The sequence below is a fragment of the Bactrocera tryoni genome, chromosome 1 (assembly GCF_016617805.1).
Source record: "Bactrocera tryoni isolate S06 chromosome 1, CSIRO_BtryS06_freeze2, whole genome shotgun sequence".
NCBI lineage: Eukaryota > Metazoa > Arthropoda > Insecta > Diptera > Tephritidae > Bactrocera > Bactrocera tryoni.
In genome coordinates, this window is record NC_052499.1 from 47,982,459 (window position 1) to 47,998,662 (window position 16,204).

Genomic DNA, 16,204 nt, shown 5'->3' on the forward strand with positions numbered 1-16,204 from the left:
GGGTGTTGTGTTATCAATATCATCGGCAGACAACGACAGCTGTACACTCTTATAAAAGATTGTACCTGCTCTATTAAATTCTGCAGCTCGAATTATTTTCTCCAGCAGCAGATTGAAGAAGTCGCAAGATAGGGAGTCGCCTTGTCTGAAACTTCGTTTGGTATCGAACGGCTCGGAAAGGTCCTTCCCGATACTGACGGAGCTTTTAGTGTTGCTCAACGTCAGTTTACCCAGCCCTATTACTTTTGCGGGGATACCAAATTCAGACATCGCGGCATAAAGGCAGCTCCTTTTCGTGTTGTCGAAAGAAGCTTAGAAATCGAAAGAGAGGTGGTGTGTGTCGATTCTCCTTTCACGGGTCCAAAATTTGGCGCATGGTGAATGTCTGGTCGGTTGTTGATATGCCAGGTCTAAAGACACACTGATAAGGTCCAATCAGCTTGTTGACGGTCTTTAATCTTTCACACAATACGCTCGATAAAACTTTATACGCGATGTTTAGGTGTTATCCCACCTTAGTTGGATCAGATTGTTTGGTTTCCATTTTTGTGGAATGGGCAGAGTTCTTCGCCCGTATTTAATTAGCTCGGTCGGCAATCCATTGGCCCCTGCCGCTTTGTTGTCCTTCATACGGGTAATTGTTATTAGAACTACTCCATCGTCAACAATTGGGGAATCGGATTAATCATCTCCAAGTGTTATGCTTTCACTGCCACTCAGCAGGCTGGAAAAGTCTCCCCTTTATAATTTCAATATGCTCTGGGCATCAGTCACTAGATCATCTTATAGGGTTCCATAAGAGTATGCTCCAGTCTTGAAACCTTCTATTAGGCGCCGCGTCTTTTCGTAGAATTTACGAGAATTACACCTGTCGGTCAGCTCACGAATTTAGGTTTCTCTCTTTTTTTGTCTGTAAATGTATCTCGCTTCCCTCTTCAGCTCTCGATATCTATCCCATTCCGCACGTGTTGTGGGCGATTCTAACGATGCGAGATAGGCAGTCTGTTTTCTCTCCACTCATCGTATCACTTGTTATTTTGCCTTTTCCGAAAACCAATGGTTTTGTTTTCAGCTGTACGTAAGGAGCTTAAAAATAATAGGTTGTCAAAAAAGTCTTGCGGTATTTTCTCTAGTTGGCGCTGAAAGCGCGTAGTTCTAGTTTTATTCGTCGCATCGGGTCATGCTATACCTTTTTGGAAAGCTCATTTCACGCATCAACACGTGCTCGTTTCTTTTAAGTCGTTCGTGAGTTATAGCGTCGCAAACATGGAGCAAAATAAAGAGAAAATACGGCATATTTTACAGTACTAGTACGATAAAGGCAAAAATGCATCTCAAGCCGCCAATAAAGTTTGTGCAGTTTATGGACCCGATACACTTTCCATTTCCACCGCACAACGATGGTTTCAACGTTTTCGTTCTGGTGTAGAGGTGGTCGAAGATGCGCCACGCTCCGGAAGGCCTGTCGTCGAAAATTGCGATAAAATCGCTGAATTGGTCGAAAGAGACCGGCATAGTAGCAGCCGTAGCATCGGTCAAGAACTAGGCATGAGTCATCAAAAATTCATTTCAATTTCAATAAAAAAAAAAATTCAATAAAAATACCGCAATTACATTTTGAGGTCATACTTATTAAATTGTACTCAAAAACCTATACTTTCATAAGAAGCGATCCAAAAAATTGTGCTTGGTTTCTTCGATTATAATGAGAGTTTGCGCTTCTATGTATGCAGCATACAGATATTCCCATATTTTTTTAAAAAAATCTAAAATTGTGGAATATACGGTGGATCGAAAATAAAATTTTATTATTGTAATTAAGTTTTCAAAAAATTAAATGTTTTTGTGGTGCAAGTTACAGACATTGGTTTTTTTGCTGATGACTGGGAATCTTTTCTAGTTTTAGTTTTTTTAAGTTTTAAAGTCTTTCTTGGATTCCATGCGTGGTGTTGTAGTACGACTTTCTATAGTTACGGCCATGATATCGTCTCTATTCATTGCAATAGCGCGTCCGGAAACTGTTGCCAGAAGCTGTACACAACTCTCAGTTGCTTGGGTATGACATGGAATCCCTGGGTCAGGAAGCGGCGGATCATCAGACTCAATAAACTGCAACAAGTGTTCGTATGGAATGTTTGCTGAGAATGGAGGCTCAGACAAAACACTGTCATCATCTAGGTCAAGCAGATCAAAGTAGTCTGAGCACTCAAAATTTATTGCGAACATATTTTCTCTTATCATAAAGCATTGCCAGTAAGATATTTTCAGGATGAGCGAAGTATGAAATATTTTGGATTACGGTGTTAACAATTTCTCGCAGTGTTGTGTGGTAAGAGTACCGTACGATTGCTTTTTTTGTTGTTTTTTGCTCAGCCATGTAAAAAAAAAAATAAGTTACACAAGCCTACTATTATTGCATTAATTGCAAGGCATGCTGTTATTTTTAAAACTATAGGTTTTTGAGTACAATTTAATAAATAGGACCTCAAAATCTAAAGTCGCTCTGCGCGAACTGGGAATTAATTTTACACCCATGGTTTCTTGGCCAAACTTTCTTAGAATTTTCTGTAGTTTTCTCTTTTGCTAGCCGCTTTATGCGAAAAAAATTCGACCCGCCCTAATGTACATATATACTTGTACTTATATGTATATCATTCTACATCTATCTCCATTAGTTTAAGAAACAACCGTTAGGTGATCAAAAATATTATACTTTGTGTTTAAACTTGCTGCGAGAGTATAAAAATCAGCGACTTTTCAAACAACCCTTGTATATACGAAGAGAGTTGTACTCGCTTGAATGACGCCGGTGAGAAAAGGCTTTATATAAACAAGTATATGAAGAAATGTGTAACACTTCCTTGTAACAATTTTCTTATTGCCTGCAACAACAGAAACAACAACGAAAAGCATAACCAGTTGCCATAGCATGCCATGGCCAAGAGCAACAAGCAAACAATAATACCGGCATTGACAACAGCCCAAAATACCGCTATTTAGTCAATAAACATTTTATCAGAAATTAGCTGAATGGAAAAGAAACCTGCAAATTGAATTTCTGTGCGAAAAATCTTCTGAAAATTAAATAAAACTTTCTAAAACCACAAAAATGAGTGCAGGTTCCAGAGCTTCCGGTTCGGACGACGAGCCGTTGGTGCCGGAAGATTTCGATGATGATTTCTATACAAACTTAATGGACAAAGTACCCGATGTAAAACTATTTTTACAAAATGAGAAGAGTATTTACATTTTGCTTATATTTTCGTTAGATAACGAAAGCGCTGCGTCAAAAGGATACGCACGATAACGCCGATAATGTCCAGCGCATGGTAATTTGCTCCAATCGATACAAGTCCGATTGGCATATGGAACAGTTACACGGTCAAGAGCTCGACGAAGAAATAAAACGCTTGAAAGACCGACTCGAACATGTGAATAAATTGAGTCGAATGGATCAGGCTACGATAGCCGAGTTGCGTACGGTTATTGGTGAGTGAATGAAATGTTATATATTTCATCGATTTATTAGGAATTCATGTATATTGTCTGTGAGTAGAAAGTGCGTGGATGCAAAAGGACGCCGCACAATCACGTGAGCAAGCCGCCCAGGATGAAATGCTGAAGATGAGAGAAAAAGTAGATTCGCTAGAGCAAATGGTGGAGCATTTAAGCGATAAGCGCTCTGGACTGCAGAGGTGAGATTAAATTAAGAAGTCCAAATTGAAATGGATTGATGAGCTCGTATAGCTCTTTTTATTTCCCTCTAAATTTTTTTTTAAGGAAAGTACACAGCAGAATGTGTTTTAGCACAGAACCCTAAGCCACAAGTTTCTTTTAATTTATTCCGCTTAAGCTGACCGAGCTATTCTTCACAGCGAGAAAAAAAGCTTGTAAGATTGAGTGTTGTTCTTGGGACCAGCTCATAAAACCAGAGATATTTCCTAATAAATAGTGACAGCGAATAAAAAGTTATTGAAGGCATATTCTCCTACACTTTTTAATTTTAAAAATATATAGTTTCCTCCGGGAAGAAGATCCAAAACTGTAAATACTTACTAGAAAAAAACCCTGAGCAACTTCACTAACCCGAGAAGTGAGTAAGTAAGGCTTCCAATATTTCTGCTTAAATCTGATCTGGTAAAGTGCTGGTCGATCCAAAAGTCTATAAAATAATGGAAATTGCCGATTCCGACCGTCATGTAAGCACTGTTTAGAGCCAGGGGCTAAGCAGCTACAACTTGCGCGAAAAGCTCTCTCTCAACGAACAAAGACCAAAATCTAAAAGTCACTCATCGGACGACTGCTATATGGTGCAGAGGCATTTGATGAGTCGGCGTTACGAGTTTTTGAGAGAAAGGTTCAACGGAAGATTTATGGTGCTTTGCGCATTGGCAATGGCGAATACCGCAATCGATGGAACGATGAGCTGTAAGAGATATACGACGCCATTGACATAGTTCAGCGAATTAAAGGTCATGCCGTCAGAATGAACCAAAATACTCCAACTGACGCCAAACGAAGTCTACTCTAATAAAGAAGAAAAATGCTGGATCCAAAAAGATGATTGGAGTATGGGTGTCACACGAGCTAACACAAAACATGCATGGAACGCACTCCCAACTGTGAATCGCCGCTAATTCGCAACAAATTTGATCCATTTCTGAAGCGAATGATTATTGGTGATGAAAAGTTGTATGTGAACCATGTCAAGAGGAAATGGTCTTGGATGCATCGCGATGGACATGAAAAATGGTAGCCAAGCCGGGATCGACGGTCAGGAATGTTTTGCTATGCTATGTGTGTGCAGATCTTGATTCGAACATATAACAATTAGATCGTCTAAAGAAAGGTATAGCCTAAAAGTCTTCAGCTTTGGCTAATAGGCGTGGAATTGTATTCCATCACGATAACGCCAGGCCAGGAGTTTCCGAAGCTTGTTTGGAAGATTCTTATGCATCCACCTTATATTCCGGGCTTGCCATCATGTAATTAGAATCAGTTCCTGTCAATGGCAAATGTTTTAGCTGGTAAGAGAATTCGCCTCAGGTGAAGCTTAGTCTCAATGGGAACGAGGGATTCTTTGAAAGTGTTATAACGAATTTACCTGCAAAAGGACAACTAGTTATTGAACAAAACTATGCTCACTTGACCCACATCGGATCATTCTAACTAAGCTAATTAACAACCACAATTTAATGCAAAAATAATGGGTTTCTTATTACTAGACATGATATAACAAAACTTTATTTCAAGCATTTACCTTTTTTCTCTCCAAACAGTAAACGCGATGAACAAAAGGAACGGGAAAAACTCAATAATGAGATCCGTGATCTTAATAAGCGTCTACAAATACAGCGACTCTATACCGCCGAAGTGGAAGCCATGACACAAACGCTAGAGGAAAAGAATAAAGCCATGGTCAAATTGCTGGATGTAAAGTTATACAACTGACTGAAACAAGAGACCGAGTGCATTTCAGAAACCTTTAAAATCTCAACTATTTGCAGGAAACATCCAACGAGTCCTATAATAACCGCAAACGCTTGGACGCGCTAGAAAAAGAACTTGCGCAGACACGCAGTGAAGAAGCCAAAGCCAAAGAGAAAATCCTGCAAATCAAAGTACACAATGCACAGTTAACCAAAATGAAAGTGCGACAAAATCTACAAATACTCTCACTGAAGACCAATCTAGACCATCTGCAGACGCAACACAACACTGTCAGCAACAAACTGGCAAAAACCGTAGTCGAACTCGAGTATACGACACAGGACCGCGACGAGAATAAGCGAGCTTTAGCACAACGCATCAGTCTGCTGAAGGTAAATGGAAGAATGTGTTTGGAGAGAATTTAGATATCAAAACAGAGTTTTCATTGTAGATACGCGAGGATGAAATTATCAAGCTGAAGCGCGAGAACGCAAAGCTGCTCAAAACCGAAGAGAATACAACACGAAAATTCGTCACACTAAATGATGCCCGCGTCAAGGCTGAGGAAGAGAATGTGCGCTTAAAGTAAGTGAGAGAGTATTAGAAGCCTGAAAGTATTCACAGCGTTGATTTGTTTTTGGGGGGGTGCGCTTTAGAAATCAGTTGAGCACGCAGGATAAGGAATTAGAATCAATGCGACGAATTGTACATCAATTCGAGAAGAATAACGAACATCTTACCAAGGAAAGAGATAGCCTGAGGAGTGACTTGTATGCAGAACATCAGACGGCCGAACAAACAGACGAACAGTTCCAAGAGTCACAACACGAAATAAAATCACTTAAGGAAACCTTACATGCCATGGAAGTACGTCAGAAGAAACTGCAAGACGACTATACGAAATTGAAGAAAGAGCAAACGAAGAAAGTGGATGAAATACAACATTTGGTGGATAAAATCGATGCGCTGCAAAGTGAGTATCATAATATTAACTAATGTTTAGTAAGCCTACATCCAAATTTGGATTCTCGTGATTTGCGCTCTCTTAAAAAACCCCCGACTTCCCATTGTACTCACTCACAGATGAAATACAACTCAAAGAAAACTATGAGATCGAGCTTAAACGCACCATAAGCGACCTCGAACAGAAAGTCAGCAATCTACAACGTCAGCACGACACGTTATTATATGAGAAAAGCAGTTTCGCTCGAAATCTACAAGCCTCTGAAGATAAACATACCAAGCTAGAAAAGCAAATCGTTAAACTTCAAGAAATCATCGAGAATTACAAAAACAAAGTCACACTACGTGACGCCGACATCGGACGACTGCAGCTCCAAATTGACAAACTCGAGAAAGAGCGTCGGTTGCTAAAGAGCGAGGTACGCTATGCACAGCTGGGACATCAACACACACGCTGTGAGCTGCAGGAACGTAAGAAAGAATGCGACAAGTACTCGAAATCGCTACAGGTTAGTTAACTTGTAACCCAAACTTGGTCAAACAGATGCCAAGCCATTTATCATTTTAGGAAGATAACCAAAAGTTATCACAACTTAAACGTGAAGTCGAACACCTGAGAGATGAAAAGAATACCGTTTCTGCGACGCTAACAAAATGCAATGAAGAGAGTGTGCAATTAAAGGATCAACTGCAAACCCTGCAAATAGCTTACGATCAGTCGGAGAAACATTACGCACAGTGCCAAGAGGATATACGACTGATGCGTGTGGAGATCAAGAATCTGCGTACCGAACGTAATGTTTTGCGTAAAGATCGAGAGAATTCGGCAGATCTGCGGCAGGAGCTACTACAAATGCATAGGCTGCTCAATCAGGAACGAATCAAGGCGCGCGCCATGCAGGAAGAGATGATGACACCGATGAATGTACATCGTTGGCGCAGTCTGAAGGGACGTGATCCGGAAAAGATGGATCTCATATTTAAAATACAAACGTTGAGAAAGTATAACAAGAGAATAGGAAGATACACGAAGCAATTAAATTTTAAATTTAATCAAATTTCAGGCAGATTCTACAACAAAATGTGTCTGCGCTGCAGCAAGAGCAAGCACTTGAGGAGTCGCAGCGTTTATATGAGGCGCTGAAAGAGTTCATGCTCAAGCTGCCGAGTCACAAAGTACGCGCTGAGTTGAACAATGTTCGGGTGAGATGACTTCCGATGCAGCGACCCTTATTTTATAAGTTACTAATAAATTCGTGTGCACTTTCAGGCCACCTTGTCCAGCAAAGAACGCAAGCTGAAAGCGCTCATGGCCGAGCTGCACGTTAAAGATCTGGATGAGAAGAATAATACACAAAAATTAGATGAACTCAAACTGCGTCTCACCGATGCCAAATCGCAACTTAATCAGGAACGTAGACAGAAACAAAAGCTGTTGGAAGAACATCAGCTTCTCGTACAAATGCAGGCACAATGCTTCTCGGCACCACCAACAATACAACGCACACTCGGAGCTGGCTTTAAGCTGATCAGTGGGGTTTGAGCGGATGAATAGAAACGGCTGAGAAACATTTTTGTAAGATAATTAATAAACTATAAGGTTTCTCAAAAAAAGTTCAAAATAAGTGAAAGTCTGTATTATTTGTCACTGTTCAGAGTAGAGGCGGTGGCTGGACACAATACATTAAACTCGTTCGAAACTTTAGGGTTTATAAGCTTTTGTATAGATTTAGTCCACGGTAGCAGATTGCATTTAGAGTAAATCTCATCTTCATGAGTTGAATCTTCAAGACTGTACAGTGCGAATATCATAATTATGTTTGACCTTAACAACCGACGTTCTCAGTAAGTCTTTCTGAAGGGGCGAGGAAAAGTTCGCCAATATATCTATAAAATTCTCATTCTTCATGGTGTCTGCTATTTCTCTAAAGAAAGTCTTCTTCTTTTTTATTGGCGTAGACAACGCTTAAGCGGTTACAACCGAGTTTACAACAGCGCACCAGTCGTTCTTCCTTTTCAATATTTGGCGCCAGTTGGAGAATCCAAGCGAAGCCAGGTCCTTCTCCACTTGGTCTTTCCAAGGGGTCCTAATATTCCTCTGCTTCCCCCGGCGGGTACTGCGTCGAACACTCTCAAAGCCAGAGTGTTTTCTTCCACTCGGAAAACATAACCTAGCCAGTGTAGCTGCTGTCTCTTAACTCGCTGAACTATGTCAATATCGTCGTTATCTCGTATAGCACATCGTTCCATCGACTGCACTATTCGCCGTTGCCAATGCCCAAATGACCATAAATCTTCCGCAGAACCTTTCTTTCGAAAAATCGCAACGTCGACTCATCAGTTATTGTTATCGTCCAAGCCTCTGCTTTATATAGCTGGACTGGGATGAGGAGTCACTTGAGTTTGGTCTTTGTTCGTCGAGAGAGGAGTTTGCCTACTCAGTCCGAGGTAGCACCTGTTGGCAAGAGTTTTGAGGCTGATGTTTTTGTTTGCATTAATGCTGGTTCCAAGATAGACTAAATTATCTACAACTTATGACTGTCAACAGTGTCGTTGCGAAATGTTGAGACCAATGATATCAATATCAACGGCGTACACCAGCAGCTGTAATCTCTTACAGAAGATTTTACTTTCTTTATTCAGCTCTGTAACTCGAACTATTTTCTCCAAGAGTAGATTGAAGAAGTCGCACGATAGAGAGTCACCTTTTCTGAAACCTCGTTTAGTATCGAACAGGTCGTTGGGGTCCTTCCCGATCCTAACGGAGCGTTTGGTTTTGCTCAACGTCATTATACACAGACATAGTGGCATAAAGGCAGCTCCTTTACGTGCGGTCAAGCAGCTTTAAAATCGACGAAGAGGTTGTGTGTGCCGATCCTTTTTTCACGGGTCTTTTCCAAGAGGCACATGGTGAACATCTGGTCAGTTGTTGATTTTCCAAGCTTGAAGCCACACACTGCTAAAGTCCAATCATTTTGTTGACGATGGGCTTTAATCTTTCACACAGTACGCTCGATGGAATTTTATTTGCGATGTTGAGGAGGCCATATTCCACGGTAGTTAAGCAAGTCTAGGTTCCAATTATTGTGCTAAACATTACTTCTCGTAATCTCTTAGGTCCATTTGAAAACTGCTGTCTGAAGCGATGTACGATTCAAAAAACGCTAGTCCAGAAGGTGATGTTCAAAAATTTTTAGGGTTCCATGACTCAGTTGACTATATAAACTTAGTTTTGATGGTTGTTAATAAGCTATATGTATATTTCAGCATCGGTACTGTGGAAATTTTTATTCAAAAAGTTCTCCGAAACTTATAAACAAATCGAACTGATACTGGGAAGTCGAAAATCTATACGCATATAATGATTTCAATGCCTCCATATCAATACGACTGTTTGTAGAATTTCTAAAGAACTCTTCAAACAAATCATAGCATTTCCTGTGTAAATTTTTCATATGTTTTGTTAGGATTTTGCTTTAACAAATGCGTCTACCAGGTAAGTGTCTAACCCCATCTGTGCTTACCACATAAAATATTGAAATTTCTACTTAAAAACATAAAAAATTATGGACTCGGCATCTTTTTTAAACAGTCAAACCAGTCTTGAGCTCCTGCATGTCTTGACTAGGATCGCTGGTCTCAATAAATATACAGTCCATATAATTATCCTGGCTGGAATAAGCGTATGGCACTACGGTACTCGAAACTGCGGACTGTGTGGGTTGTGTGACGGTTTCTTCTTCACAGTTTTGTTGCTGCTTCGTTTTCTTCAGCGTCTCTTTGAACTCGTCAATGATGCATTCGCGTGCTTTCATCTCAATTTGATTGATCGACAGCTCGGCGCTCAGTGCTTTCAACTTTTTCAGTTGTGAGCGATTTATGCGCTAAGAGAAGTGAGTATAATAACAAATAAAGCGAAGAAGACAGAGGTTACTATTTTGTGTACACTCTTCGAACGAAAATGGCTGAAAGCTCACCTGCGTTACCACAAGCTTCTGTTTTACATCTGTTGTTGGTAGATTCTCCACAACTCGCTTCAGCGTATCACAGACACGATGGGACTCTTCTAGCTTCTGCTGTAACTTCTCTTTTTGTATCTCTTGTTTGAGATTACGTCTGGAATATAAAGCTTAACGTTTTTAGTCAGAGCTTTTTGGAGCTACTTTGAAATAAAAAACATAGTGAAGCTTAACCTGACTTATGACATATGGAGTATAAATTTAAAATATTCACACGTATCTGAGAAGGAGCGCTGTGTCCTGTAGGAAAATCTTTCTTATCTCGTTTTCCAATGCTCACCTTTGCAACATCTGCACTTTCTCCAGCAACTGATAACGATTTGGATCTTCTCCCTTGAGTATGCGCCAACGATGCACACCAGTCGGCGTCTTCGCATCCTCTGTCAACGAACGTACCTTGATGCGTTCCTGATTCAAAGAGCGCTGCAATCTTATGATCTCTTCACGCATATCAGCTGTGCTCCTAATGGCGCGCGTCAAGCAGTCACGCTCCGTTTGCAAGTTAGTTATTTCCATTTTCAGCAGGCGTATATCTTCGACGCGCTGATTGTACTGTGTTTGTCCTGTGCGGAAAATGTTTATTTAAGAAACATAGAGGAAATACTTATGCACGAGCTGACCTTGATCCAGCGCTGTTTGCGTATTGTTGAGCTTATCGCGTAGCACTACAATCTCATCGTTGCGTCGCACCATCTGTAGACCAATTAGATTTTTCTCTTTGCGCGTCTCATCGAGATCATTTGACATTTTCATGAACTTCAGCTCATCGTCGTGTATGGTCTTGTGTAGATTCTCGTTTTTCGTTTTCATTTCACGCAAATCCCGACGTACGCTAGCCAAGAGGTTCTCTTTATTTTTCAACTCACTCTGCAGCTCCTTTTTATCGTTGTTCAAGCGCTCTATTTGCAGATTGAGATTGGAGATCTTGTTTTGATTCGACATAATTTCTGCAGTGAGTTGTTGAGTTTGATGATTGGTTTTCTGAAAGATTTAGTGGTAATAAGTTTTTATCATTTCAAGGTTTAGTTTAGGTTAGGTTAAGAGGTCAATCCCAACACGGATCTCACTTGGACGGCTTAGAATATCGGTCCGTTGCCGTATATAATTGATCATAAGATCCTCACAAATTGACACAGAGTTTTGAGCCTATCACAAATAAGTTAAGGCAGCTAATGTCAGCTTCGGCTATGTCTTCTGCTTCTCCGAAACTGCTTAGATGTTTCAACCTCAGGCTGGAAAATGAAGTAGAAAATGCGTGGCTATTTGCAAGTCAAGTCTTTCGTGTGACAAGAGTTTTAGCATTAAGCATGAATACCTATTATACGATGTCCAGTAAGAACTCCTAGATTAACTTTGTTAAGGGCAAATAGTTCAGTAGATCTCCTGCGTCCTACTCTAGGCCAAAACACCTAAAAAATAGCAAAGCTGACAATAGAGATCCAGCTCGTCCCCGTTCCGATGTGAGCGGGATAAGAGTGCCTTTGTTGCTAGCTCATCGGCTTTGCAGTTACCATCAAGTCTGATGGTGAAATAGCTTGATAATTGATCAATCGTTGCAGGCTTGTTGTCATAGACCACAGACTTGACGGAGCCCCACAGGAAATACTGTTACGGTGTCGAACCAAAATTATTTGCTTATCATTGAGCGGTAACGATTCCCATTCACAGTAACGTGCCGTTCTTGATCATCACGGAATAAATACGGCCCAAAGACGCCGCCGGCCCATAAACCGTACCAAACCGCAGCAAACCGTAATTTTTTCGGGATGCTATGGTGACTCATGGAGTTTTTACGAAGGTACTTTCGCAGTGCATCGAGAATGTGGTTCATTGTGCGAAATATGACAAAGAAAGGCAAAAACTTTAAAAACGCATTCGGGTGAGATCCAACCCCAGAAAAACTAATATTTCAAGTGGTGGAATCACTAGATAAGTGGAAAGTCTGGTGCGAAATGGCAGCCAAAATAATGAAACACCAAAGAGCTGGAGAGCAACAACGCAGAAGACCACTTTAAAATACAACGAACAACTAAGACGCAACAAACAAACCATAACTGGAGCAGACAAGAAGGGTTCAGTGACAATCATTGACTGTTATGAGACAAACCGAGGTAGGGACCAGTAAATGCAGCTTGTTACTGAATGCGGGGGGTTTGGTATAAGACAATATGTGGTTTAGTTCGGATTAAAGTTCAACAATGACATGAGGTTAAGGGCTTCGACGCTTCCTCCTAGTAAAACAATTAAAAAAACATCCATGTTATCGGAGTCAATGCTCGCCTAGCTGAAAGACGCTGCACTTCTGCACAAGTGCAATTTCAAGATATCCTTGTTTGCACCTCTTCATATATCCACAAATTCTAAACTGTTCACTTACCGTTTGTAGAATCCGGAAGTTATCACGCTCCTGCGTACATGTTTCCAAATTTCGTCTGAGAATCATTTTCTCTGAGTGCGCCACTTCCAATTGTTTTTTGACGTTGATCAAGGAGACGTGCTTTTGTTGTAGTTTTTCACTCAAATCCGTTACTTGATTCGATTTTAGCTGAATTTGTTCTAAATTGAAATTTTTTTAAGTAGTCTATTCAAAGAACAGGTTATAATCGCCATTAAAAATTATGAACTGTTAATTCCATAGAACTCATTCCTGTAATTTTGTGTTTAGTTTCCACGATTTCAAAATATATTTTTTTGGCATTAACCTTCGTCACACTTTTCTACTGTTACTATTGCTATCAAGAATTTTTAAAAAATGTATTGATCTCGATTTCTGATTATCGATACATGATACTACTGCTAACGAAAATTTAAAAAAAAAATTATCGATATTGTTTGCTGGTTATCGATTTATTAATGTTACTATTGCTACTGAGATTTTTGAAAAAAATTATCGATATTGGATTCTAATTATACATTACTATTGCTGCCGAGAATTTTTGAAATAAGTATCGATATTGGGTTCCGGTTATCGATACATATTACCATTGCTATCGAGAATTTTTGAAAAATTTTTCAGACTTGGTTTCTGGTTATCGATATAAAATGAGAATTTTTGAAAAAATTATCGATCATCCTTTCTGGTTATCGATATATGTATATTATTACTGCTAACGAGAATTTTTATAAAATTTATAGACCTTCGTTCTGGTTATATGTTATATACTACTGCCACCGAGAATTAAAAAAAATTATTGATCTAGGTTTCTGGTTATCGACATACACATGTTACTATTGCTACTGAGAATATTTAAAAGATTTATCGATCTTGATTTCTGGTTATCGATACATGTTACTATTACTACCGAGCATTTTAAAAAAATTTATCGGTCTTGGTCTTTGGTTATCGATACACATGTGTTTATATTTTTGAAATTCTCTAGCACTTCACTTTATTTGCTTTAGCTCTAAACGAAAACGCTTACCCTGTTGATATTCGATGCGCTCGTGCAATGTCTCTACCTCTTGAGCCATTTCGTCGCGCTCTTTCTCCGATTTCGATACATTTATACGCGCTTCATCGAGCTTCACATTCAACTTATTTATATCGAGCTGTAAGCCATCAATGTTGATTGTTTGCATCATGATCGTGTGTTTAAGATCGGCTATCTGATTGTTCAATTTAATGATCTCACTGCGCAAGGCTTCACGCTCGTGTTGCAAGTTCTCCTTCACACGACGTAGCTCGTCGAACTTGTACGTGGAATTGAGCAGATCTTTTTCCAATGCATTAATTTGGTTTCTGAGCAAAAGAAAAACAACAAATTCGTTAGAAAATGCGAGATGAGATATTCTTTGCAAGACCTCGCCACTCACTTTAAACGTGAGATATCCTCGCCCAGTGTATGATTCAACCGATTCAATTTATACAGCTTTGATGAGATAGAGCTGTGATCTTGCAGCGTCTTTTTATATTTCTTGGTTAATTGGCCGATCGTATTAGCTTTTACTTTATCCTCCAAACGCAGCGTGCGTATTATTTCGTCATTGTCGCGTTGATCCTTACGTAGTTCGGTGATCTCTTCATCATTTTTCAGCAGTTGTCTGGTATTGATCGCATTATCATTGCGCAGTTTCTCCAAGATGTGCTTCTGCTGATCGTAATCAGCTATTTTCTTCGCCAGCTTCTTTTGCGTTTCGGTCAACTGTTGGTTAAGGTTTTTTATAAATGGTTTTTATAGCTGAAATAGAAAAGTTATAAAGATAATGTGTTTACCTCGCGATTTACAGACTCCATCTTCAGAGCCGTACGCGTATTGATCTCCTTCTGATCGTCAAGATTATTTTGTAAACTACGTATTTTTATTTCGAAATTGCCCTTCTCTGTCTCAAGCATACGTAAATTTGCATTCAATTTCGACATACTCTCTTCGTTATTCTTATTAATATACTCGAGTGATTCGGAGTAGTATCTTTGGAATTGCAAACGTTTCTCCAGATCAATCACTTCACCATTGAGACGATCGCGTTCGCGTAAAATTATATTTTTATACTTAGCTAAATGGCCAAATCTACAGAGAGCGGTTATATGTGTTGATATTATCTATAGATCAAACTTTGATTCGTTATTGTCTTCACCATGAAACTCACTCTGATGTATCATCCTGTTTCTTTACTTCCTTACTCTCTAATCCTTCACATTTAATCATAACTTCCTGCAAGCGCTCTTGTGTATCCTGTTCTCGCAATAACGAAGCATCGCTCTCCATCCAAGCCTTACCTGGAGTGCTCAAGAAGTGTATATTGTTTTAAGGAATAGCTTGAAATATTTTATCAGCAAACCGACTTACTTAGCGCCTCCCTAAGTCGTTCCATTGCCTCTTCTGAGTTGGCAGTCAGCTCCAAAGCCAAGCGTAATTTGTTCTCTGCGCGTATCACTTGCGGCCGTAGAACAGACGTCTCCTTCACCTCTTCGGCGTAATGGCGATGTAAATTGAACACTATATCCACATATTTTTTCATTTTTGAAGCTTCATAAACGCGGCTCGCTTCCATGAGCTTTTGTATGGTCTGCACATTTGAATAAGGATCGCACAATATGGGTTTATTAGTGCCTATTGAGTGTACGTCTATATGTTCCTACTTGTATATACCTGATTGGCTGTGGCGAAAAAGTCATCATTTAAGTCCTCCAGCAAATCCAATTCACGTTCACGAATCGAAATTTCAGACAGCTGAATTTGTGGCTCCGGTATTGGCAATACGACCTCCTTTTTCTTTTTGCCTTTACCTTTGCCCTTTTTCGGTGGCATTTCGATATTTTTTGCTTTTATATGGACTTTATAGTATAGTGATTATTTTCCTAGTACTCAGTATATATTAAAAAATAAAAATAAATTTATAAACTCGGTTATATTTTGGTAGTTTATTGGCTTGAAAATCGTGTATATAGCTTTAAAAAATAAAATTTTCAGTTTGATAAATTTATTTGCCCTACGTTCAAAAGTGATTGAGTGAAAACAAATTGTCAATCATGTCGGTAGGAATTTCGGAAAAGTTTCTAAACAAATGATAAATTAGACATAGTTCGATATATTTTTACCAAAGTAATGTTTTATCGAACGAGATGTTTGAAAGCAAAACTTTAAAGTGTTATATAATGAATTTTTCAACTACAAATGAAGTTCCCAAAAATCCTTAAGTTGAAATAGTAGTGAAATTAACTTACTGAAACCCAATATTTCCAAGAGCGGATCCATCTTCCTGGACTTAGTCTGAAACAAGAATCAGATGTCGCGGATGAGAAAATAGAGGTTGACCGTATTTAAAGCCTTAGATATGTCTAGAGTGCACGG

General features: G+C 39.5%; 2 protein-coding genes across 2 annotated transcripts; one reads left to right on the top strand and one right to left on the bottom strand.

Moving 5' to 3' along the window:
• Positions 1 to 3,109: 3,109 nt before the first annotated feature.
• On the top strand, positions 3,110 to 7,947 carry LOC120782670 (cilia- and flagella-associated protein 58). The gene is made up of 11 exons (XM_040115052.1): positions 3,110 to 3,211; positions 3,270 to 3,489; positions 3,557 to 3,695; positions 5,280 to 5,433; positions 5,508 to 5,822; positions 5,882 to 6,015; positions 6,087 to 6,403; positions 6,514 to 6,902; positions 6,962 to 7,395; positions 7,458 to 7,596; positions 7,664 to 7,947. The coding sequence occupies exons 1-11, from the start codon at positions 3,110 to 3,112 to the stop codon at positions 7,934 to 7,936; spliced, it is 2,616 nt and encodes an 871-aa protein (XP_039970986.1). The 3' UTR covers positions 7,937 to 7,947.
• A 1,690-nt stretch (positions 7,948 to 9,637) lies between these two features.
• On the bottom strand, positions 9,638 to 15,668 carry LOC120782223 (cilia- and flagella-associated protein 58-like). Its single transcript, XM_040114387.1, has 11 exons — positions 15,503 to 15,668; positions 15,200 to 15,419; positions 15,000 to 15,129; positions 14,626 to 14,920; positions 14,226 to 14,554; positions 13,835 to 14,151; positions 12,790 to 12,968; positions 11,033 to 11,393; positions 10,693 to 10,975; positions 10,371 to 10,509; positions 9,638 to 10,277 (listed from the first exon to the last, which is right to left on the bottom strand). Exons 1-11 carry the CDS (start codon positions 15,659 to 15,661, stop codon positions 9,978 to 9,980), a joined length of 2,712 nt encoding a protein of 903 aa, XP_039970321.1. The 5' UTR covers positions 15,662 to 15,668; the 3' UTR covers positions 9,638 to 9,977.
• Positions 15,669 to 16,204: the final 536 nt, after the last annotated feature.